Genomic DNA, 25,789 nt, shown 5'->3' on the forward strand with positions numbered 1-25,789 from the left:
TTTTTTCTGAACAAATGATTAATTATGAGTCAAAGTTTCAAAGAGAAATTCAAATTCATGAGCAAATGAACCATGGACCAGCTTAGTTAAAAAAAAAAATATATATTATTTAACTCAACCTATACATTTAACAGGGCCCAATGCTATTGTTTCTGAATAATGACATTGCATAAACTCATTGCATAAACTCTAAGTGAACCAAGTCTCTAGTCCTTGCAACCACACTATAGATTCTGCTGACCAAGGCCCGACAGACATGAGAATTTGAATCATAACGCCTGAGCTGTTTTTCCTATGGGGGGATTTCAGAAACCACAAAATATAACACTGTCAGTCTGACTTCTCCTGAATCTCCTGTGTTTCCTCGGATGCCAAGCCGTTTCACTTCCACCTCAGTTCTGTGAGAGTTTTGCAGACACAGACACCCACCCTGTCCTCAGAGATGTGCAGAATGGTGTCCCTCATCCCAACACTTAGAGCTGTGGAAAATGGTGTCCCTCATCCCAACACTCTATAACCCTGACAATCGGGTGCCAGCTCGCTGTCGTGCTTTTACCTCTCCACTGGTTTTCCGATTGCAGGTAAAGGAAAGGAGGAGAACAGGAAGCCCCTTTAGACTATTGGGACCCACATTGAGTCCTGCATCACAAAACTATGATAGCCTCACCTATCGTGGGTGTGTACGTCAAAGGCGGCAGCAGAATAGTAAGTGTGTGCACGTCCACTTGTTTTATGTGTCAATAAAGTTTCAGCAGCACACAGGCATTTGAACGTTGCTTTGCATAGTTTGACAATAACATTGGCACTCCAATGATGATGAGATGAGATTGTCCTCATATATTTGCAGTTTTTCCTCAATATACAATAGTTATCCGATAATATGCCTCTTTACATTGTCTACTGTACCTTCCTTTTGTAACACTGTAGTAATCTGCCTTCCTGTTCTTACACTATGTAAATGGCTGTGTTGTTACCAGGTTATTATTGTAAAGATTATTTATTTAATGAGATGTTAGTGAGATGCTAACTCCTGCTAGCAGGTCAGATATTATTGACAGTAAGAACAAAACAAAACTGAGAACTGAGGCAAGACTGAGTCTCCTTTCTCAAAATGTTTAATATTGAAGTACAGAATTTCACAATTGACGCTATGTTGCTAAATTGAGTTAAAATCAGTAGCACTTTCACAATAGGGATTGCCAAAACACTGTAATCCGTGGAAATAAAAGGTTACATTGACATCCTGAGGCGTTAGTTCACTCATGGTTATTGCGAATGTGAGAAAGCTTATGTTTCTAGTCATGTCAGAGATGATTAGGTACAAGTTGATTTGAGTGCATTCTTTGTAAACCAAAATTATATTTACCAAGCACATCTAGAACCTCTTTCTTGGTACCACACCATCTTACAAGGAAGCAGACAAGACAATGACAAACCAATAACCTTACCAACTGTCTGCTGACACAATAACAAAATTACAGAACATAACAAATTGTCTCTACAAAACTTAATGCTCTACCACAAATACAACTGTATGGGTTCAATGTACATAATGGACAGTGGTGTGGCCGTCCCTCTCCCAGATAGACCCAGACAGACTAACAGAGCTAACAGAGTCCTACTCTATTCACAGGCCAGGCAATTAATGAATTGACTGTTTCATCTGCTGTCTCTTAGCTACTCATTATAATTTAATTAGCCAGTAGTCTAAAGACCTCATAATAGGTGTCACAGCCTGAGGCTCCACTGAGAGAGAGAGAGAGAGAGAGAGAGAGAGAGAGAGAGAGAGAGAGAGAGAGAGAGAGAGAGAGAGAGAGAGAGGCAGAAAGAGGAAAAGCTGCTCTAAGGGTAACTTTCTCTGCTGGAAGATACAATAGCACAGTATAGTTCCACTAAACATTTAGGAATGTCACATCAGATGTCACAATCTAAAATCCCTCTGTCAGGGTTTATGAATAAATGTTGACTGAAGTAATTGCCTGCTATAATGTGTCCAAGTGCGAGAGTAAAAATACACATTCTAAGAATTGAGACATTTACAATGTAAATGTACTTTTCATCTGTCTGTTTGTATATTTCAAGACATGGCATATGAGGGTGCAGAGAGATACCGGATGGGTTGGATGATACTTTTCTCGTTAACCATTTCTAAAAAAACATATACAGTACTTCAAAACGGGAAATCAACCAATCCTCCATAGTTAACACAGTGGAAATGTCAATTGATTTATTATCTAAATGTTGAAAGTGTGTGGGCGACAGAGAGAAACAAAATGGTGCAGTCTGAAGCCATGTGGCCGAGAGTGATGCTGGCGCTGGAGATGGGGTTGTGAGCAGGTGTGTCTGACCAGGGGTGATGTTGTGGATCTTTGTGTGGGTCTGTATCTTGTCATTTGTGTGTGTGTGTTTGGTTTTGTATTGTAAAAATAAAATACAAAAATAAAATAAATGCAGCCATTTACAGTATCAATATAGTTCTCTGTCAATCATGTTGACTGTGGACTGCAAGTCGACATGTCCCAACGTCCGCATCCTATGATGCAACATCATGGCTGACTGGTAGTTACACACCCTGTGATGAAATACACAGAAATGACAATACAGTGTTCTCTCCTGGAGGGCCGTGTATACAGACATTTGATTATTTGTAGCCTACATGTTCAAATCAAATCAAACTTTATTTGTCACACGCCGAATGCAACAAGTGTAGACCTTAACGTGAAATGGGTTTTTAGAAGCCCTGACCAACATGCAGTTCAAGAAAGAGTAAAAAAAATATTTACCAAATGAACAAAAGTAAAATCTAATTAAAAGTAACATAATAAAATAACAATAACGAGGTTATATACAGGGGGTATCGGTACCGAGTCAATGTGCGGGGGTACCGGTTAGTGGAGGTAATTTGCAGGTAAGGGTAAAGTGAAGTGATTAATGCATAATGTATATAATGAACAGCGAGAAGAAGCAGTGTAAAAACAAAAGGGGGGTGCGGCATTTGATCAATTGTTCAGCAGTCTTACGACTTTGGGGTAGAAGCTGTTAAGGAGCCTTTTGGTCCTAGACTTGGCGCTCCAGTACCGCTTGCTGTGCGGTAGCAGAGAGAACAGTCTATGACTTGGGTGATCGGAGTCTTTGAAAAATGTTTGGTCTTTCTTCTAACACCGCCTAGAATAGAGGTCCTGGATGGCAGGAAATGTGGCCCCAGTGATGTACTGGGCCGTACGCACTACCCTCTGTAGTGCCTTGCGGTTGGAGGCCGAGCAGTTGCCATACCATGCGGTGATGCAACCGGTCAGGATACTCTCGATGGTACAGCTGTAGAACCTTTTGAGGATCTGGGGACCCATGCCAAATCTTTTCAGTCTCCTGAGGGGGAAAAATATGTTGTTGGTCCCTCTTCACCACTGTCTTGGTGTGTTTGGACCATGATAGTTCGTTGGTGATGTGGACACCAAGGAACTTGAAACTCTCGACCCGCTCCACTACAGCCCCGTCGATGTAATGGGGGCCTGTTCGGCCCGCCTTTTCCTGTAGTCCATGATCAGCTCCTTTGTCTTGCTCACAGTGTCCTGCTCACACATGTTGCATGTGTTGGTGTCCCTCTTTACCACCCTGAAACTCAGTTAAATTAGATACACCTGAATGGAATGGATGAAAAGATTGGAAATAGAAAAATTATGGAAAAACAAACAGGAAAACACAATGACTTCTGTTCTAGGTAATCACATCAATAAACATTGGATGAGTGTCTGGATCACCCATAGTGATCTTTTCCATCCTGCTACACAAACTTCAAAATAAACGAAACAAAACACACAGTTGCATTACAAAAGTATTTCGAAGTGTTTTGTGAAAGTTTATCGTCGACTTTTTGAATTTAAAAAAATTACGTTACGTTATGAAACGCTGTTTTTTTCCGTTGATCACACAGTCTACATATAACGATATCTAGGCTATATATGGACCGATTTAATAAAAAAAAAGACCCAATAGTGATTATGGGACATCTAGGAGTGCCAACAAAGAAGATGGTCAAAGGTAATGAATTCTATTAGTTTTATTAAATAGTTTTCTATTTTATTGTGCGGTTTGTGTAGCGCCGAATATGCTAATTATTTTGTTTACGTCCCCTGTGGGTCTTTTGTGGTGTTACATGCTATCAGATAATAGCTTCTCATGCGTTCCCCGAAAAGCATTTTACAAATCTGACTTGGTCGATAGATTCACAACGAGTGTAGCTTTAATTCAGTATATTGTATGTCAATTTTAATGAAAGTTTGAGGTTTATCAACCTCTATGGTGGCGCTCTTGAGCATTTCTGCTGATTTGATCCCCACAGCGGGAGCACTTCTCTAACAAGTTAAGAACCAGTCATACATCTCAGATTCATAATTTAATCTTCACTGAGGGTGACAGGCAGGACTTCCATGGGAACATTGTGTTACCAAAGTGTTTTCCCCATAAGATACCATTGTTGTGTTTTCTCTCACACCTTTACTCTGTTACTGATACAATGTCAACACACGGATAGTGATATGATATGGGGCTGGTCGTGGGTGTTTATGTGAGTGGAAGTAGAGTGAGAGAATGCTGCACACGCACATGTGCACACACACACAGGCATACACGTACGCTACAGTACATACTGTACCTAGGGCATGACTCATCTGTTCATCCTTGTCCAAATATGATTCACCAAGACACGCCTCTATTTAGTTTTTCATAGTATCTGCATGTATGTATCTAATGGAAAACTTAGTTAGTTCACAATGAATCCCTAAAATATGTATGGAATTATAAATCCACATATAACCACATTATTGGTGCAAAACACATAACACAAGAAACACAAATCAAATCACCACAAAAGGTCACATCTATGTGAGTATATTCATTATTTCTACCTGGATTTTAGTTTTTCCATTTCCACTAGCAGAAACAACATGAATTTTCATCCTCTGATGTCAGGGTTTATCTGTGTTCATTGTGAGCACATTTGGGACCCAGCCATTAGTCAAGCATGTCAAATGAGATACACATGAGGAGATTCTCAGTAGGTGGGCTGTTCTTCTGCTTTTACCCCTCCACATCACACACCACCTTAGTACCAGGGTTTGTAGCTAGGAAAGTTCAAAATACTCACACTAACTATAGGTAGATGTGACCAGCCGATCTCTCCACAGGAGTCCACAAACACACCACAACACTCTAGGTGGGACCTCAGGGGGAAGCTTCAAAAAAATGATTTGCATGTTATGAAATTCCATATGCCTACAATTTCAGTGAGTCTTTCTATTCTTATCTATGGCTAGGGTAACCTAAGACAAAATAAAGCAGCAATAAGAAGATCAACATAATCTGAGTCACAAGCCTTGTTGCAATAGATGAGAATATCGGACCACTCCCAGTTTTACAGACACACCTTGATAGGACAGTATGATGGTTACCCAGTCAGATTGCCAATGGCCATGGCCCCTTTTTCCATTACATATTATTCCCCCTCTTATGTTACCAAAGTTACCATTCACAGTAAATGACAGATGTTCTCAGGAAGTTGTATGTGGAGGAGTATAGATGTGAGTAAACCCTGACGATCATATTAAGGTGGGCAGACAGACAATGCTCCTTAACATCTTCCTGTTTTAATATATGGTCATTTCCATTCACTGGCATGCAATGTCTTCAGAGGGAATTATTAGTGTTGAATCATGGAAGATGTGTCTTCATAGAGTGTGATTTAGTAATATATGTAGTATTTATACTATAATACACAAACACTGTAGGAAATATCTCTCAAAAGGTCCATTATATTGATGAATGGAAAAAATGTGGAAGAAATGTGGAATTAGAATTGTACAGGAATGTAGATGCCCTAGGGGAGTTATGGTAAGCTGTGTGTTTATACCTGAGGTAGAGTTTCTAGGGGCAGCTTGCACCAGCGAGTCCCCAATGTCACCAGAACAAACCTCTCCTGAGACTCCTGAGATGCCCATACAGTGTACAGCTATCTCCTAGGAGGAAACACTGTCATTTACGTGAAGATGCCAAAACTATTATTTTCAAAGATACGGATCAAATAATTTAAGGATCTGCTGCAAATTATGACACAGACGAGAAGGTAAGCTAATGTACAGTACCAGTCAAAAGTTTGGACACAGGCCCCGCGAGTGGTACAGTGGTTTAAGGCACTGCAGTGTTAGCTGTGCCACTAGAGATTCTTGGTTCGAGTCCAGGCTCTGTCACAGCTGGCCGCAACTGGGGTGGTGCACAATTGGCCCAGCATCGTCTGGGTTAAGGGAAGGTTTGGCCGGCAGGGATCTCCTTGTCCTATCGTGCACTAGTGACTCCTGTGGCAGGCCGGGCGCAGTGCATGCTGGCACGGTTGCCAGGTGTATGGTATTTCCTCCAACAGATGGCTGGCATTCGGGTTAAGTGGGCATTGTGTCAAGAAGCATTGTGACTTAGTTGGGTTGTGTTTTGGACGATGCACGGCTCTCTGCCTCTCCCGAGTCCATAAGGAAGATATAGCGATGAGACAAGACTGTAACTACCAATCGGATCCCACGAAAAAAGGGTAAAAAAAATAACACCTATGGAATCATGTAGTAACCAAAAAAGTGTTCATAAACAAATCAAAATATATTATATATTTTAGATTATTCAAAGTAGCCACCTTTTGCCTTGATGACAGCTTTGCACACTCTTGGCATTCTCTCAACCAGCTTCATGAGGAATGCTTTCCCAACAGTCTTGAAGGAGTTCCCACAAAAACGGAGTACTTGTTGGCTGCTATTCCTTCACTTTGCGATCCAACTCATCCCAAATCATCTCAATTGGGTTGAGGTTGGGTGATTGTGGAGGCCAGGTCATCTGATGCAGCACTCCATCACTCTACTTCTTGGTCAAATAATCCTTACACAGCCTGGAGGTGTGGTTTGGGTCATTGTCCTGTTGAAAAACAAATTATAGTCCCACCAAGTGCAAACCAGATGGGATGGAGTATCACTGCAGAATGCTGTGTTAGCCATACAGGTTAAGTGTGCCTTGAGTTCTAAATAAGTCACAGACAGTGTCACCAGCAAAGCACCCCCCCACCATCACACCTCCTCCTCCATGCTTCATGGTGGGAACCACACACGGGAGATCATCCGTTCAGCTACTCTGCATCTCACACAGACATGGCGGTTGGAACCAAAAATCTCATATTTGGAATCATCAGACCGAAGGACAGATTTCTACCGGTCTAAAGTCCATTGCTCGTGTTTCTTGGTCCAAGCAAGTCTCTTCTTCTTATTGGTGTCCTTTAGTAGTGTTTTCTTTGCAGCAAATTGACCATGAAGGCCTGATTCACGCAGTCTCCTCTGAACAGTTGATGTTGTGATGTGTCTGTTACTTGAACTCTGTGGCGTATTTATTTGAGTAGCAATCTGAGGTGCAGTTAAATCTAATGAACTTATCCTCTGCAGCAGAGGTAACTCTGCGTCTTCCTTTCCTGTGGCAGTCCTCATGAAAGCCAGTTTCATCATAGCGCTTGATGGTTTTTGCGACTGCACTTGAAGTAACGTTCAGTTCTTGAATTTTTCCGCATTGACTGACTTTCCTGTCTTAAAGTAATGATGGACTGTCGTTTCTCTTTGCTTATTTGAATAAACTTATACCATATAGGGCTATCTTCTGTATACCACCCCTATCTTGTCACAACACAACTGATTGGCTCAAACACATTAGGAAGGAAAGAAATCCCACAAATGAACTTTTAACAGGGTACACCTGTTAATTCTAATGCCTTCCAGATGACTCATGGTTGACTGCATTCCAGGTGACTCAACCTCATGGTTGAGAGAATGCCAAGAATGTGCAAAGCTGTCATCAAGTCAAATGGTGGCTACGTTGAAGAATCTCACATTTGTTCGACACTTTTTCAGTTACTACATGATTCCATGTGTTATTTCATAGTTTTGATGTCGTCACTACTATTCTACAACGTAGACAATAGAAATAATAAATAAAAACCCTTGTATGAGAAGGTGTGTCCCAAACTTTTCACTGGTACTGTATATATCTAGGAAAGGGGCCTTTTAAGCATTCAATATATACAAACACACGAGGACAAATATAATATAATAAAATGAAATGCAGTAAGTGTTGTATATTTACACCAATACAGAAATAAAGAAAAGCTGTTGGTAATATATCAAGATCAGATCTTAATGTACACTACTTCCTCAATTTCCACAGGATCGATATCCTTTTAAGCCAAAAAAGATAGAAAAAAGACATTCAGTGTATTCTGATACAGAAGATAAATGATGACTCCTTTTCTACAAAAATCAAGTAAGTACAGCAACATTAGAGACTATTTCACAACAATATGTCAAATAGTGATATTGATTTACAAAACCCATCTAATGCAAAAACGTGTCGTCAAGAGGACAGTAGAAGAATTCAACCAAGTCTTGATATAGAGTTGAAGGACAAAAAGTAAGGACAACTGTTTTAACTACGTTGGCCCAGAGTACATTCATTATCTTCAATAGTACAGTCTCATAAGACCACCTTCTGACTTTAGCATGCTAATCCCATAGGGTTCTTTGCAGCCTTCAGATCCTTCCTGCAGTCTGAATTCCGTGAGGAGAATATTGAGTTCTGGCTAGCATGTCGTGACTACAGAGAGAACACCTCACCAGCCGACCTTTCCTGGAAAAAGCAAAAGAGATCTACCAGGAGTTCCTCCATCCCCAGGCCTAGTGAGAGGTCAGTCAGGCTATGCTTCAGCGTTCACCTTGGTAGTAGCAGCTATCCAAATGCTAACATATTACAAGCTAAAGTAGCATACCCACAAATGTAGCTATAATTCCTAAAGTGTGACTAGATAATACCATGTACTTTGCTGATGTGGGAAAAGGCTATTTCGTAATAGAGATAGCAAGATGACGGGCAAAGATAACAGCCTCTCATCAGAATCAGTTGACAACCATTGTACTTTCTGATGTGGGACAATTACTCTTTCAAAATACAGATAGCAAGCAGATGGGAAAATATATGATTTGAGCAAGCTCACGCAATGAATGAATTAATTGGCAAGCTTAGGGTGGAAAGATTACCATATCGTTCAGCTCAGGCCTTTCATAAAATTTTCATTGTCATTGTTTGCGTCTTGCCCCTACAAATTAACGTTGACCACCACATCCGTGAGAAGATCAAAACATCCATGAGGTCTCCTGGTCTGTGCTGCTTTGATGAGGCAGTGAGAAATGTGTACAGACTGATGGAGAAGGACTCATGCCCCAGGTTCCTCAGGTCAGATGCCTACCTAGGGTTCAGACGCAAAGCCAGGACCCTCTGATAGAGGTCAGGGATCAAGGGTTTCGGAGTCAAGATTCACAAAGTCAAACAAGGAGAATGACCACAGGAAATGACTTATGAGTTGTGGATGAAGATTGAATTAATATAAAGTATGGAGAAGGATTAGAGATGAGTGGTGTGTGGTGATGAGTGGTGTGTGGTGATGAGTGGTGACAACGATTCAGAGTACTAAACAGTACATTCATTCAAACTTCAAACCTCTAGACCACATGTGTCAAACTCATTCCACGGAGGGCTGAGGAAATGCGTGTTTTTCGCTCCTCCCTTGTACTTGATCGATGAATAAGGGTCACTAATTATTAAAGACTCCCCTCACCTGGTTGCCTAGGTCTTAATTGAAAGGAAAAACTAAACACCTGCATACACTAGGCCCTCCATGGAAAGAGTATGACACCCCTGCTGTAGACTGACTGACGAGTCAAAAGTGGCGTTTGCACCAAAAGTCAAATTCTAGGGAATTGATATAGATTGGAACGATGGTACAGAATGTCTAAATGGAAGGACTTAAGTTATGAATAGTTACAGAAATAACTTGCATATGGTTGCAAAAATGCAGAACATAAGTCTGCACTTCTATTTAAAGTGTCCTTTGTTGTGGAAAAGGAACAAATCTGTCTCTTCATTCCATGCTAATTGGACATTATATGTATGTATGTATGCCAGCAGCATACCACCCTGCATACCACTGCTGGCTTGCTTCTGAAGCTAAGCAAGGTTGGTCCTGGTCAGTTCCTGGATGGAAGACCAGATGCTGCTGGAAGTGGTGTTGGAGGGCCAGTAGGAGGCACTCTTTCCTCTGGTCTAAAAAAAATATCCCAATACCCCAGGGCAGTGATTGGGGACACTGCCCTGTCTAGGTTGCTGTCTTTCTGACGGGACGTTAAACAGGTGTCCTGAATCTTTGAGGTCATTAAAGATCCCACTTTTCGTAAGAGTAGGGATGTTACCCTGGTGTCCTGGGTAAATTCTCAAACCATCATGGTCCCCTAATAATCCCCAGTTTACAATTGTCTCATTCATCCCCCTCCTCTCCCCTGTAACTATTCCCCGGGTCATTGATGCAAATGAGAATGTGTTAACTGACCTGGTAAAATAACGGATAAATAAAATAAATGTATCTGTCAACAATAGGAAATATGAGTAACTGTTATTTGTTTAACTCTGTTAATACTAATATAGCATGGATGTATCATGTCAGTTTCAATGTACATTAGATAAATCAGGATGTAAATGTTGTCAGGAAGGTTATCATTGACTTGTCCTATGACACTGAGTAATTGTCGGTGGGCAGGGAGACTCACACAAAAACATTTTCCACAGCCTGCTACCTGCATACCTGTAAGGCTGTTGTGCTCACATGTCAACTGTCTCAGCTAATTAGCCAGAGCTAGCCCATTAACAGTGTCATGAAGTTGGAAAAAAATGAGCCCTGTCACTCTTGACCCCTCTCTGTAGATGGCTCTATTCCTCAAAGTTGTGTCTTAAAAAGGCCATCTGGATGGCTCTAACAATAACTGTGAGTTTGACTCAGGACACCCACCAGTGGATTCAGTCATATGCCGTGATGCGTGGCAAATCACCCTGAATTTGTCCCCTTGTTAGGGACGTAATCTCTTCACCAAGGAACAACTGTTTATTTCTATGGCGACTTTTAGCAACTATGCACACTTCTAGATGTCCAAACCGCTGAAAGACACAAATGCCTGGAGGCTAGCTCAGCAGGATCTTCAATTGAGCATTGCATGATGATTCTGAGATAAACTACATTTTATTACACATACAAGGTTATGAATAAAAGCAGACTTCAATGGGATTGTATTATGTGAGAGTTGTTATTCTATTGGATAGAGGGAAGACCAGACAATAGTGCCTTATCTTACTATTCATTTGCTCAGTAAGCCTAGAGCATGGTATAATATATATTCTTTTTGTTTTGTTGGAGGGGCTGAGGGCAGCTGGTGTAAGGCGATGTTCTTTCTAGATGACCAAGAGCTCACCTCTCCTGTATCACCACAGCACGTAGGCGACATCGCTCCACCTTGTCCCTCACACACAGTCTGACACGGTTTTGCTCAGTCCCTAGTGGTTGTCATAACAGCCGAAGGGAAGTGGGTAATGTGCAGTGCATTTCAGACACTGTCTGAGTTACTCAATACCATCACTCAGGAACCTCTAGAATGGATACTGTTTGTATGGTGTTAATCACACAGGCGATTTCAGTGTGTTCATTTAAAACCTCTGGTCAGTTGAGCTTTACTGTATTATATAAAGGTAGTTGTGGTGGTGTGGACGAGGGGGCACAAGGCACATTAAATATAGTTGGACATGTTTTGATGTCCCTTGGTTGTGCTTGACTGCTTGTGGCCATCTTTGGGCAAGTTGAGGTGGGCCAAGTCAGTTACTGTGCAGAATGACAGACATTGGACATGGCTGCCTACTGGTAAAGATCATTTGGCAAGTGAGGTTTATATGACTTTGGCTACTGTATGCAAAGGCTAGTTAGAAGAGAGTGAAAAATCTGATGTTGCCTACTGTAATCGCTCTATATTGATCAGACCTAAACTGCTGTTAATATTTGTCAATAGAGCAAGTTTGCCTTTGATAATCCATTCACAGGGGTTTTACCTGTAAACCATCAACCTTCAGAGAAAGAAACACAACGTGTGGTACATATGATGCTTTTGGATATAACTTAAACATCCCAATGATGTTTCAACAGGGTACCAAAACGCAGTAAGTGAAGGTCATGATTTGCCTATCACTCTCACTGTATCTGTCATTTGCATCTGAGCAGCGAAGATAAAAAAAGACTGTGGACATACAGAGCATGCTTTTAACAAGGGGACATTAGACCCTCCCTAAAAACAGAGGGAGAGAGAGAGCATGTCACAGAGAGAGGGGGAGAGAGAGTGTGTCGCAAAAAGAGAGAGCGCATGTCACAGGAAGAGAGAAAGAGAGCGTGGAGGCTTCCTCTCTCGCTACGGTTTGCTGGGCTGGGTCTGATGTTTCAGTGTTTCACCATCCAGCCCCTAAGCAACGGGGCGCCCTGCATATAAGGCCTGAAGTGGGGGGAGACCCCTCCATACAGAGAGTGATCCATCGCAGCATGAGCAGCACCAGGAGACAGAGAGTGTGGAGTTAAAACATGCCCAGCCTAATCATCACAGAGACACTGACACAAACGCAGGACTTCAATATGGAGCAGGACGACAGGGGGAGGAACAAGAACCTGTGAGTTTTTTATGCAGTCAACAGCTGGGGAATTTGGAAAATGTATTGTGGAGCTTTTGTATAAGTAATAAGTTTTATATTCAATGTAGTCTAGTAATACTATGGATGTGTAATATACTTTCTAAATACAAAATACTTTGTATAGTTTATTTTAAAATGCTTTTACATACGTATTAGCTTAATACTACATACTATAGGCCACATATTGTATATAAACACTGCATATGTTATACTAAACCTGTAAATACCTCCTACCTAGATACTACATACTGAGATGTCCTTATACAGCAATGGAATAAGTCTTGTTTTATGAGACGATCATGACAGTTCTCTTTTTCTCTCCAAAGGGGAAAGAACTTTATTTGCCGACTGCAATGCATGTTCTCACACTCCACATCTGAGAGGTAAGGATTCTTACTCTTCCTTACACTGTCACTGCATTGATGCTAATTGTTATCATTTTGCATGTATTTTATTGTTCAAATGCCATGTGTGTTCTAGCGTCCATCTATGGTAGTGTGTGCGGATTCAAATGAAACTTCAGGACTTATGTTAACTTTGGCACAGCACAGGCACACACAAGCACACACAAGCATGCATACGCGTACACACGTACGTACGTACGTATGCACGCACACACGCACGCACGCACGCACGCATGCACGCACACACACACACACACACAAAGGCCCAAGTGTTTGATACGTGAAAGAACTTGATAACTGTGTGGCTATAATAATTTCTTAATTATGTTGATTCTATGTGCCCTTTTGTCCTCACGTCAAATACCAGATTATTTTTACCCAGATTTGACTCTAGTTGAGTCATCAAACACACATTTTCTTCCCAGCAGGCTAAGTTTAGAAGATACCCAACAATGGTCTCAGTCACTGGAGAGACTCCTTGAGTCTAAATGTAAGTTTTACTTCACGAGACGATCAAAATAGTTAGAGATAAGTAGCTAAATCAGATTTTTTTTTTTTATCTAAAAATGTGGAACAAAAACTCCATGTGTGCAGGCTTGGGGCTGTATCAGTGTTTCATGCCTTGGTTTGTTTTTATTCTTCCCCACAGATGGACTGGCCACCTTCAGAACCTTTCTGAAGTCTGAATTCAGCGATGAGAACATTGAGTTCTGGCTGACGTGTGAGGAGTACAAGAAAATCAAGTCGTCGTTCAAAATGTCATCGAAGGCAAAGAAAATCTATGAGCAGTTCATAAAGGCTGAGGCTCCTAAAGAGGTAAGACTGTTATGTATTACAGTACATGGCTACATCATGTTAGAGATACAAATAACCCTCTGTAACCTCATTAATGTTTCAATCTATTTCATCAACACCATCCAGTTATTAAACCACCCTCAAATGTCTCCAGACATGCTATATGAAATGCTTCTGTACTTTGTAAATCTAAATTAATCTTGTTCCAGATTAACATTGACTACTACACAAGGGAGCAGATCAAGAGCGCTGTGAAGACTCCTAACCTCCAATGCTTCGACGATGCCCAGAAGATTGTCTATGGGCTGATGGAGAGAGATTCGTACCCTCGCTTCCTGCGCTCAGACATTTACAGATCCCTCCTGGAGTCCCTCGCCGCTGACGCCGTCAAGGGATGATAGGAGAGGAGAAGATGACAGGAGAACATGAAAACAGTAACTGGAATGTTTGGGCTTCTACAGGATGGAAGGCTGACCAAGCACAGAGAGACTGGCAGGCCATGCCCTACAAAACATGGTTCCCACAATGCAGGACCACACCCTGAAACACTCTGCAAGCAGGATTAGCCAAGAGAAAAATAAAGAAGCAAAGACAGAAGAAAAAGCAGAGAGGATATGGGGAACTCTACGGTGATGCGTGTTTGACCTGGATACTGCTGTCCTATCAGTGACTCTGGGAGTGACGTGTCGTATCATAAGTGATCAGATCGTCTTTGACAGTGAATGAATCACATAGTGAATGACGATTGAACTGAAACACAACGTCAGAGAACCATGCAGTCCCCACTCAACCGGAGGTGCTTCCTGTCTTGATAAAGACAGAGAAGAGTGTGTCCGTGTGTGCGCGCGTGTGTGTGTGTGTCTGTGTGCGCGTAACAGGAAGCCTATGATACTGTGATAAGACATGAGATGCAGGGTGGACTTTCACTAGCAGTACTAACCTACGTGGTCAGGAGGAATGTAATGAAGGAAGGAGCATGTATTCAGCGGATACCGGCCAAACAGAATATACTCTCCTTTACACTATGAATGTTTAGTCTCTAAAATCAATCAAGTTTTGTGAAAGGCATTTTGATATTTACACTTGTAAGGCAGTTAAAGACTTCTTTCACTGTCTATCTTTTAAGAATGACCTATTGAGAAGTATAGGTTAAGTTGTGCAATTGTAGAGAGAAGAATAGTCTATGTCCAACTTTGTATATTGAACTTAACTCCTACTTATTTGATACAGAATGTTTCTGATTGCTTACTGAGCTAGAATGTTTATTAATTCAGATTTGCATGTTGTACTATTTATAACACACAGTCACTGCTTGGATGCTGACTTTTGCAATGCTTGTTAAAAAAGTTATGATTATGTAGGATGACATTAAATTATTTGCAGACAAGGTACTTGTTGTCAATCACTAATTAGCAAAAATCTCTTTGGGTTCACTCTCAACAACTAAATTAAAAACCAACATTACATATAGTGATTGCTTTAATCTTTACAGCTCATTACATAGTAAATGTCTCAGACAGTCCATGATTTATCACAACAATGTTTTACCAGCAAAACACAAGTATAATATCACTATTCCATGAAGCGTGGTATACATTTATAAATGTGTGGCAATAGTACAGACAAATCAATGTCACATGCTAATGTTAAATCTTATCCCTTGACACACCACCTTCCCAGAAAGTAGTGAGAGGGCTATTACCATATAGTAAATCATGAGTTTGAGCACACTTGATGGTCTCCAATGCACGTGAAATCATCTCAATGTGCAAAAATAAAATTTCGCAGTTTATTAGGTACACCCATCTAGTACCGGGTCGGACCCCCCTTTGCCTCCAGAACAGCCTGAATTGTTTGGGGCATTCCACAAGTTGTCGGGAAAATGTTCGACAAGAATGTTGGTCCATGCTGACGCGATGGCATCACGCAATTTCTGCAGATTGGACAACGGTACATTCATGCTGTGAACAGTCCGTTCCATCTCATCCCGAGTGGAACCCGCTGTAGTCGTCTGCGGCAACAGCCCATCCGTTACACGGATCGACGAGTTGCGCATTCCAAGATGCTGTTCTGCACACCACTGTTGTACTGTGCCAATATTTGTCTTTTTGTGGCCCGCCTTTTAGAATACATGATTCTTGCCATTCTCCTTTGACCTCTCTCATCAACGAGCTGTTGTCGCTCACAGGAATGCCACTGACTGCATGTTTTTTGATTGTCGGACCATTCTCGGTAAACCCTAGACACTGTCATGCGAGAAAAGCCCAAGAGGGCAGCCATTTCTGAGATACTGGATCCAACGCACCTGGCACTGACAATCATACCACACTCAAAGTCACTTAGGTCCCTCACTTTGCCCATTCTAACGTTAAATCAAAGAGTAACTGAATGCCTCGATGCCTGTCTACCTACTTTTTATAGCAAGCCACGTGACTCACAGTCTGTAGAAGCGATTCATTTTCGTGAATGGGGCGGTGTACCTCATAAACTGGCCGGTGAGTCTATACACTTTCATGCTGCACATACATCTGCTGCTACCAGACTCTTATTTACTATGACTAATGATGCACAATTGAAAAACTTGCCCCCATATCCCCCGTTACCTGATACATGTGTAAATATTGTATTATAAATTGTGCCTTCCTGTGTTATACTTATGCTAAATGTGTCTATTCTATTCTACATGCTTTTGTTTTTGTCTGAAATAGTTATTGTCTTGTTTCAAAAGTGTTTTTTCTGCATCATGAACAACAGAAACAGGAAGAGCTGCTGAGTTTCAGTTTCTCATCACAAGACCATGGTGATTATGAGAAGTAATGTGTTTTTACAGTAAATGGATATCTGATAAGAGACTGTGATCCTTCTGTTAATAACTATGACAACATGACACTGCATGTAAAGGTGTTTCATCATGGCAATGGGCCTAACATGTTATTTAGCATGGCTAGAAAAGTGTAGTGTTTTATGTGACCATTGTACACCACTGTAATGTATGCCAAGTTATACATAGTTGCTTCAAATACCTTCAACCAAATTAATACATTTGAAGCACATTTGATTTTATTTGGCCTCAGAAACAAAATAGCTCTAATAGTGCTTCCTGACTATGCTTAGAAATCGTAGTTGGAGACAAAATATACTTCACTGGTGGGAAACAGTGTTGTATTCGGCGCACGTGACAAATACACTTTGATTTGATTTGATTTGACACACAGAGACGCAGATGTACTGTGCTAATAATGATCTAGAACAAAAATACCAAAGTGTTAATACTAAGTTCTTTTTTTGTAGCTTGCTGCAACCACATGCATGGCCTCTGCTCAAAGTTTGTCAAAGATGGATGGATGAATGGATGCTGTGGCAGCTGAATACGTGACTCATACAGTATGAGGAAGGATTATGTACATGTGAGAGTTATTCCAAGGAAAACAAAGATCCCTCGCCAAGCATATCAACAAGAATGGACTTTCTTAATGTGGCTATTGTCTGAGAAGTGACTTAACTTTTCATCTGATTGGGTGAGTACAGTATGCATGGGCTGGCTGGGCAGAATATTATTTACATAGGATTAGGCTCCCATGTTGCCAACACAGAATCAATATTGAATAAAGGCAAAATCTGCAACACATTGCAGGTGTTGAATTTTTTCAGCATTGAAAAAGGTAAATATGGATAAAATGACACAGTTATTGATTTTAGAGGTTGTGATTGTGAGTCAGGCACTCTCCCTTTCCAGGTACTATAATGAACACATGTCCGGATATCATGTGGTTAACTGCCCTTAACCCTAACCTAACATCAACATCAACCCCAACCCCAACTTGAACCCTAACCCTAACCCCAACCCACACACCACACTGCTGGATAAGATGGTTGTGGTTTAAATTCTGTGCATCAAGATGGTCTAAGCCTATCTATATAACTACAGTTAAAGTCAGAAGTTGACATACACCTTAGCCAAAGACATTTAAAGTTTTTCACAATTCCTGACATTTAATCAGAGTAGAAATTCCATGTCTTAGGTCAGTTAGGATCACCACTTTATTTTAAGAATGTGAAATGTCAAAATAATAGTGGAGAGAATAACTGATTTTAGCTTTTATTTCTTTCATCACATTCCAAATGAGTCAGAAGTTTACATACACTCAATTAGTATTTGGTAGCATTGCCTTTAAGTTGTTTAACTTGGGTCAAATGTTTCTGGTAGCCTTCCACAAGCTTCCCACAATAAGTTGGGTGAATTTTGGCCCATTACTCCTGACAGAGCTGGTGGAACTGAGTCAGGTTTGTAGGTCTCCTTGCTCACACATGCTTTTTCAGTTCTGCCCACACATTTTCCATAGGATTGAGGTCAGGGCTTTGTGATGGCCACTCCAATATATTGACTTTGCTGTCCTTAAGCCATTTTGTCACAACTTTGGAAGTATGCTTGGGGTCATTGACCATTTGGAAGACCCAATTGCGACCAAGCTTTAACTTCCTGACTGATGTCTTGAGATGTTGCTTCAATATGTCCACATAATTGTCCATCCTCATGATGCCATCTATTGTGTGAAGTGCACCAGTCCCTCCTGCAGCAAAGCACCCCCACAACATGATGCTGCCACCCCTGTGCTTCATGTTTGGGATGGTGTTCATTGGCTTGCAAGCCTCCCCTTTTCCCTCTAAACATAATGATTGTCATTATGGCCAAACAGTTCTATTTTTGTTTCATCAGACCAGAGGACATTTCTACAAGAATTACACATTATCTTTGTCCCCATGTGCAGTTGCAAACGGAAGTTTGGCTTTTTTATGGCAGTTTTGGAGCAGTGGCTTCTTCCTTGCTGAGCGGCCTTTCAGGTTATGTGAATATAGGACTTTTTTTTACTGTGAATATAGATACTTGTGTACATGTTTCCTCCAGCATCTTCACAAGGTCCTTTGCTGTTTTTCTGGGATTGATTTGCACTTTTCGCACCAAAGTACGTTCATCTCTAGGAGACAAAATGCGTCTCCTTCCTGAGTGGTATTACATTTACATTTACATTTAAGTCATTTAGCAGACGCTCTTATCCAGAGCGACTTATGATGGCTATGTGGTCCCATGGTGTTTATACTTGCATACTATTGTTTGTACAGATGAACGTGGTACCTTCAGGCATTTGGAAATTGCTCCCAAGGATGAACCAGACCTGTGGAAGTCTTCCATTTTTTTCTGAGGTCTTGGCTGATTTCTTTTGATTTTCCCATGATATCAAACAAAGAGGCACTGAGTTTGAAGGTAGGCCTTGAAATACATCCACAGGTACACCCCCAATTGACTCAAATTATGTCAATTATCATATCCAAGAAGACTCGAGGCGGTAATCATTGCCAAAGGTTTTTCAAGAAAGTACTGAGTAAAGGGTCTGTATATATTCTGTCATGTGGTTGTGTAATTTCTTCCCATGCCCTTTCTATCCTGCAGAGGACACTTTTGTATTTTATGATTTCCTCCTAACAGTGTGATTGCCAGCATATGTGGCTTTCGTCGATGGCAACTCTCAAATTACGGATCAAACTTAACAAGCTTTTATCATGCCTTAAGAGCAGTTCCCTTTCCTCCCCACTTTAAATCCCTCAACAGCAACACAGTGTCTCCGCCCGTGACTCCCACAAGACCACATCTTAGAGAACTACAGTGCATTCGGAAAGTATTCAGACCCCTTGACCTTTAAAAAAAAAAAGACATTGCAGCCTTATTCTAAAATTGATTAAATTGTGTTTTCCCCTCATCAATCTACACACAATACATTTGAGCAAATAAAAAAACTGAAATGTCACATTTACCTTTGGCAGTGATTACCGCCTCGAGTCTTCTTGGATATGACGCTTCAAGCTTGGCACACCTGTATTTGGGGAGTTTCTCCCATTATTCTCTGCAGATCGTCTCAAGCTCTGTCAGGTTGGATGGGGAGCGTCGCTGCAAAGCTATTTTCAGGTCTCTCCAGAGATGTTCGATCGGGTTCAAGTCCGGGGTCTGTCTCGGCCACTCAATGACATTCAGAGACTTGTCCTGAAGCCACTCCTGCACTGTCTTGTCTGTGTGCTTAAGGTCGTTGTCCTGTTGGAAGGTGAATCTTCGCCCCAGTCTGAGGTTGTGAGCGCTCTGGAGTAGGTTTTCATCAAGGACCTCTCTATGCTTTGCTCCATCAAGGACCTCTCTGTGCTTTGCTTTGCTCCATCTTTACCTGACTAGTGTCCCAGTCCCTGCCACTGAAAGACATCCCCACAGCATGATGCTGCCACCACCATGATTCACCGTAGGGATGATGCCAGGTTTTCTCCAAACGTGACATTTGGCATTCAGGCCAAAGAGATCAATCTTGGTTTCATTCGACCAGAGAAATTTGTTTCTCATGGTCTGAGATTCCTTTAGGTGCCTTTTGGCAAACTCTAAGCGGGCTGTCATGTGCCTTTTACTGAGGAGTGGCTTCCGTCTGGCCACTCTACAATAAAGGCCTGACTGGTGGAGTGCTGCAGAGATGGTTGTCCTGGAAGGTTCTCCCATCTCCACAGAGGAACTCTGGAGCTCTGTCAGAGTGACCATCGGGTTCTTGGTCACCTCCCTGACCTCCCTCCCTCTCCCCCGATTGCTCAGTTTGGCTGGGCTGCCAGCTCTTGAAAGCTTCTTGGTGGTTCCAAACTTCTTCCATTTAAGAATGATGGAGGCCACTGTGTTCTTGGGGACCTTCAAGGCTGCAGAAATGTTTCTGTACCCTTCCACAGATCTGTGCCTCAACATGTATTGTCAACTGTGGGACCTTATATAGACAGGGGTGTGCCTTTCCAAATCATGTCCAATCAATTGAATTTACCCAGCTGGAATCCAATCAAATTGTAGAAGCATCTCAAGGATGATCAATGGAAACAGGATGCACCTGAGCTGAATTTCGGGTCTCACAGCAAAGTGTGTGAATACTTATGTAAATATGGCATTTCTTGTTTTATTTTTTTTTTACAAATTTGTACACATTTCAAAAAATCTGTTTTGTCATTATGGGGTATTGTGTAGATTGATGATGAATAAAACATTTAAAAATACATTATTAAATACATGTATTACAAAAATACATTATAGAATAAGGCTGTAACAAAATGTGGAAAAAATCAGGTGGTCTGAATACTTTCCGAATGCACTGTTAATGGGCAATCTGATTTCAATCACTAGCCCTCTGGTATCAATCACATGGCAAGATCCAAACACTTGTATTCTCTTTTGAGGAATTCTGCCTACTTGTAAGACCACCGACTGACTATGACGTTGAGCAGTAATTAAATGACACTGAAGTAAAATATACCACTTTGTGTTTACGGAACATTTAAAACATTGTTCGCGTATTTATGCAAATTCACAGATTTTCCATTACTTTTTGTGGTGGTGCCACAGTGACATACAGTACTCCACCTGCAGTATGCTGTATTTTCTGGGTAAGGACAAACATATTCAAATCACATCCACCATGCATTTGCATGAACCCAGACATCTTCTGACAGCTTCAAATACATATTAACATAGTAAAATAAATAAAAATGTGGAAAGATGCAAAGCTAGTGCGAAGCCAGGTGATGTGTGCGCTATTAAATTACCATGCTGGTGGGGCAAGAACCAGTCATTCAGGTTGGAGCACTATGCTGATAACTCACTTATCACTCTGAGTCAGTTGGACGAATACAACCATCTATTCAGGAAGATATAGTGTGCGTGTGTGTGTGTGTGTGTGTGTGTGTGTGTGTGTGTGTGTGTGTGTGTGTGTGTGTGTGTGTGTGTGTGTGTGTGTGTGTGTGTGTGTGTGTGTGTGTGTGTGTGTGTGTGTGTGTGTGTGAGAGAGAGAGAGAGAGAGAGAGAAAGTGAGAGAAAGAGAGAAAGGGGGTAAGAAGAGATAAGTAGGGAGAGAGGGAGAGAGAGGAGAGGGGGGGAGCAGAGGTAAAATAGTTTAGAGGTGAAAGGGTTTAGGTCATCTGTACAGAAAACAAAGTGGTTAACCTCAAAATCTGACCAGTGACCCTCCTAATTATTCCAGATAGTAGTTAACTGCATTACCTGGCACATTATTGCATCCGGTAATATCCCTCCTCTTTCATATCAATCTAACGAAGGCAGTTACTAAGTTAATTGCAGGTTAGCTCATTTCTAACTGGAAAAAATGGGAAAAAAACTTGGAGAATCAAATTGTATTCGTCACGTACATGGTCTACATCAGGTATAAAAGGAGCAGCGAAATGCTTACTTTCTAGCTCCCTCAACAGGGCAGTACAATATCAAGCAATTTATTCCCAACCCCTTCTTCCCATGTTGCTATTTTGGACAACCAAGAAACAGGAATGTAAGAAAACGTGTTTGATGGGCTACAGCATTCCAATCAGTATCAGGGCCTATACTTTGTGTTGTGAAGCGGATATTGCATCATGTTCAGTCCTCCACATTATCATACTCTACATGCATTCTTTTGTTACGACATCTCCTACTGCTTGATTAGATCTGATTGGTTTAGTTAATCAAATATAAGTTTGTCTTTATAACTGATATTGAGTGGGGGTTGGGGAGATTTGAGACTTGCACTTAGGAGCGAAATACATTTTTAATTGTATGAAGTGTATTACAGTAATTTCCTTTGATGTTGCTTTAACTTTTATCCTGAGACTTTGAGAATTTCAGTTTAAGTGGATAGGAAAGACCCCAACTCAGAAAAGGCATCAAGGCCCCATGATAAACAAATGTTCATGTTGACAAAACAAGGTTTCAAACTCACCCTCTGACCAATCCTATCCTCGTCAGTCCTCTAAACTTTAATATGGTTTTGGAGGGCCTTGGTGTGCCTCTACGTCATTGGCTCACCGTCTCACCCTGAGTTAAAAATGGAAGCACAAGCACTCTCAGTAGTGTAAACATTTACACTAAACAGCCAATCACATTCCCTAGCACTGCCTTTTTCTCCCTCAGGCTCTTACCATCAGCGGATGGCCTAGTCAACTGTTTACATAGAGTGGGCCAATCAGGTTACAGATCTGTTACTCTAGTCTAGGCCCACCTTTCTAGAATGACGATATCAGAGAGAAACTATAAAGTGCTCTGACTGCTCTAGAGGGAGGTAGATTAACTTGCTTGCTATAGTCAGGACTATATTCAGTGTTTCACCACAGAATCATGAGAGAGTGTGTTGTATCAGAAAGGGACATGGCGTGTACAGACTGTATGAAGGCATCGGATTTCTCTATTGATACAAAAGGAATCAAGTAAGTTATTTAATGATTAATGTTTGTATTATTAATGCTGGTTGTTATGACATTGTTCAGCAATGATAGCAGTCACATTATCCTAACAGAAAGTATTGCATTTTTCAGGAAAAGAAACTGGAGGACAAGGATACGCTATCTTTTGAAGATCAACTCTTCTTTTTCTTCTTCAAAATGCATGGCAGGAAGATCTTACAGGTGAGGCTCAGGGATTTGAATTATGTACTATTCTGGAAGTAAAGTAAAGACTATGATAAGGCTCTATATTCTGATTATGATCCAACTTAATATGTATCACTATAAGCAGTATTTACTACTACTAATACTACAGTATGCTTCTTGTACTTGTTGATCTAATATGACTATTCTCTTCTTCCTCAGGCCAACAGTGGAGGAAGTCAACCAATGGGCACAGTCACTTGACAAACTCCTGAGTCACAAATGTAAGTGCCACCCCCTGAGTGTTATAGCTCATATGATAGCAGCATGATTGTATGAAACTGGCACAAAGGTCATTGGGTAACAATTTATACGAATTAAGTGAGTCAACTTGAAGTGAAGTACAGTTGTAACTAAACTGTAACTCTGATAGGTTGATATTTGACCCTTGACCTCAACTTAGCTTGAATGCTTCTTCCACTGCTTGCTTTGTTCTGTTCTCTCTCCCTCATTCCTTCCTCCTTCTGTCCTGCAGATGGAAAGGCAGCATTTCAGATATTCCTGAAGTCAGAGTTCTGTGATGAGAACATAGAGTTCTGGACGGCCTGTGAGGAGTTCAGGACCATGACGTCTCTAGGGAAACTGTCGTCGAGGGCTAGAACCATCTATGAAGAGTTCATCCAGTGTGATGCTCCTAAAGAGGTGAGATTACCTTTCACTACTGTTATTTGTTGTTTTTTCCCAAATCACATTTATCTAATGCCATTATGTGATCATTCTGATTGTACAAAGACTTAGTGTGGTTCTTGTCTCTATGTTTGGCTGCAGATCAACCTGGACTACCAGACGAAGGATGCTATCAGCCAGAGCCTGCGTCTGCCCAGCCTGACGTGTTTCCTGTCGGCCCAGAAGAAGGTGTTTAACCTGATGGAGAACAACTCGTACCCTCGCTTCATCCACTCTGAGCTCTACGAGGAACTGTGTGCCGTCGCCAGGGGAGAGGGGAAATATCTCAAGTTTTAAGATTACTACTCGCAAGGATTGACTATGTAGTCAAGTATTACATGAAGTTACATGGAATGTAAAACCATTTCACATTTGAGCCATGTGGCCATTGGCAATGCTGTAGCGCACTATTTATAAACAGTACTGTAGTGTAGGAAGTACAGTGAATAACTAGCTGTAAATGGCTTAGCCTTTACACTTGAAAAATGTTCATTCAACTGTGCATCCTTGGTTTTGCAGAGTCAGCCAAAACAACACCAGGACCTTTGTGCACATGATTATGCAGATCAGATGTAAAGTTGTTGTGTTATTGGCTCAAAATGGAATTGCTTATCCAGTTGTGTTTGAATGCACTTTAGTCAGTTTCACCAAACACCAGTACCGGTAAATAACTGGCTACTAACTATTTGCAATTGATTGTATACGATGTGCGCAAGTACTTTCTGGGACCAGTCATATAGGTTTACATTGGCAACTGTTTCGCTGGAGAGGTGAATGGAGGTGAATGTTTTGCATTGCATAGAGGTGTTTGCACTAAACATTGTAGCGGAAATGGTTTTAACCATTCCAATGAGTTCAGTTCATCGTGGGTGCAGCTGGACTGCAACACTATTGTTTTTCCGTATTTATCGTTTGTTAAATACATGTCAAATAAAATCGTGTTGAATTCAGAAACAATGTATTTTCCCGTTACTGGGCCCTGAAGGTTTTAACACAGTGTTAGTAATGATAAAAAAAGACCACAGATCCAACTGAAATAACAAACCATAATTTCAATATGCCAGCGAATGACTGTCCATGACATGATAAACTATACAAATCAAATATATTTATAAAGCCCTTCTTACATCAGCTGATATATCAAAGTGATGTACAGAAACCCAGCCTAAAACCCCAAACAGCAAGCAATGCAGGTGTAGAAGCACGTTATACCTTACAACTTCCCAGCAGTAGGCCTACCTTGAGGCAGCTGAGGAATGGAATGTTTTGGTGTAAAGAGACTACATATGAGGTCTCCCCAGTCTTCTCCCTTCCAGGCCTAATATTTACTCAACAAACTCAAACATCAAAGACATAAATACCTGCATCAGATCAATTCTCTTTCTCACAACTCCTGCACGAAATCCATCTACTCCACCAGTGAAATAATGTCTGCAGAACGTGTAATTCTGCTTCCATTGGAACAGTGTGTTCCCGCAGCGGGATAGGGAGGTTCCAGTAAGAATAGGGAGGGATAGGGAGGTTCCAGTAAGAATTGTTCTGTGGTCCACATGCAAACGAGAACATCATGACTGACGTAAGGTACTGTATCTCCGTACCGCTGAGGATGTGCAGACTTTGTGTCACTTTCCTGACATGACAAAGCGCTGTTAGTAAGGATGTGCATGAGCTCATAGTAAAAGCTGACACTGAACAGACAGCCAGACACCTCTCCTCTCTGACAGCTGGCCTGTAGTACTAGGACCCATGGCTTGTGTTGATATTTCACAGGCCTAATATAGGACAATTTCTCTCCAAACACATCTCAGCCCAAACAGCTCAAAAATAAC

At 41.3% G+C, this 25,789-nt stretch overlaps 2 protein-coding genes and 1 pseudogene across 3 annotated transcripts; all 3 read left to right on the forward strand.

The window, feature by feature from the left end:
• Positions 1-6,041: 6,041 nt before the first annotated feature.
• LOC115107427 (regulator of G-protein signaling 21-like) lies at positions 6,042-9,477 on the forward strand (annotated as a pseudogene).
• A 2,841-nt stretch (positions 9,478-12,318) lies between these two features.
• On the forward strand, positions 12,319-15,204 carry LOC115108561 (regulator of G-protein signaling 21-like). Of its 2 annotated transcripts, none has more exons than XM_029633055.2 (5): positions 12,319-12,597; positions 12,945-13,001; positions 13,451-13,512; positions 13,672-13,838; positions 14,027-15,204. In XM_029633055.2, exons 1-5 carry the CDS (start codon positions 12,512-12,514, stop codon positions 14,213-14,215), a joined length of 561 nt encoding a protein of 186 aa, XP_029488915.1. In that variant the 5' UTR covers positions 12,319-12,511; the 3' UTR covers positions 14,216-15,204. The 2 variants fall into 2 exon arrangements, with proteins under 2 accessions (XP_029488915.1, XP_029488913.1); XM_029633053.2 differs by having other exon boundaries at positions 12,321-12,597; positions 13,448-13,512.
• Positions 15,205-21,740: 6,536 nt separating this feature from the next.
• Positions 21,741-24,911, forward strand: LOC115108562 (regulator of G-protein signaling 21-like). The gene is made up of 5 exons (XM_029633056.2): positions 21,741-23,075; positions 23,184-23,273; positions 23,457-23,518; positions 23,770-23,936; positions 24,063-24,911. Exons 1-5 carry the CDS (start codon positions 22,987-22,989, stop codon positions 24,255-24,257), a joined length of 603 nt encoding a protein of 200 aa, XP_029488916.1. The 5' UTR covers positions 21,741-22,986; the 3' UTR covers positions 24,258-24,911.
• Positions 24,912-25,789: the final 878 nt, after the last annotated feature.

This window comes from Oncorhynchus nerka, linkage group LG24 (genome assembly GCF_034236695.1).
Source record: "Oncorhynchus nerka isolate Pitt River linkage group LG24, Oner_Uvic_2.0, whole genome shotgun sequence".
NCBI classification, from domain to species: Eukaryota; Metazoa; Chordata; class Actinopteri; order Salmoniformes; family Salmonidae; genus Oncorhynchus; species Oncorhynchus nerka.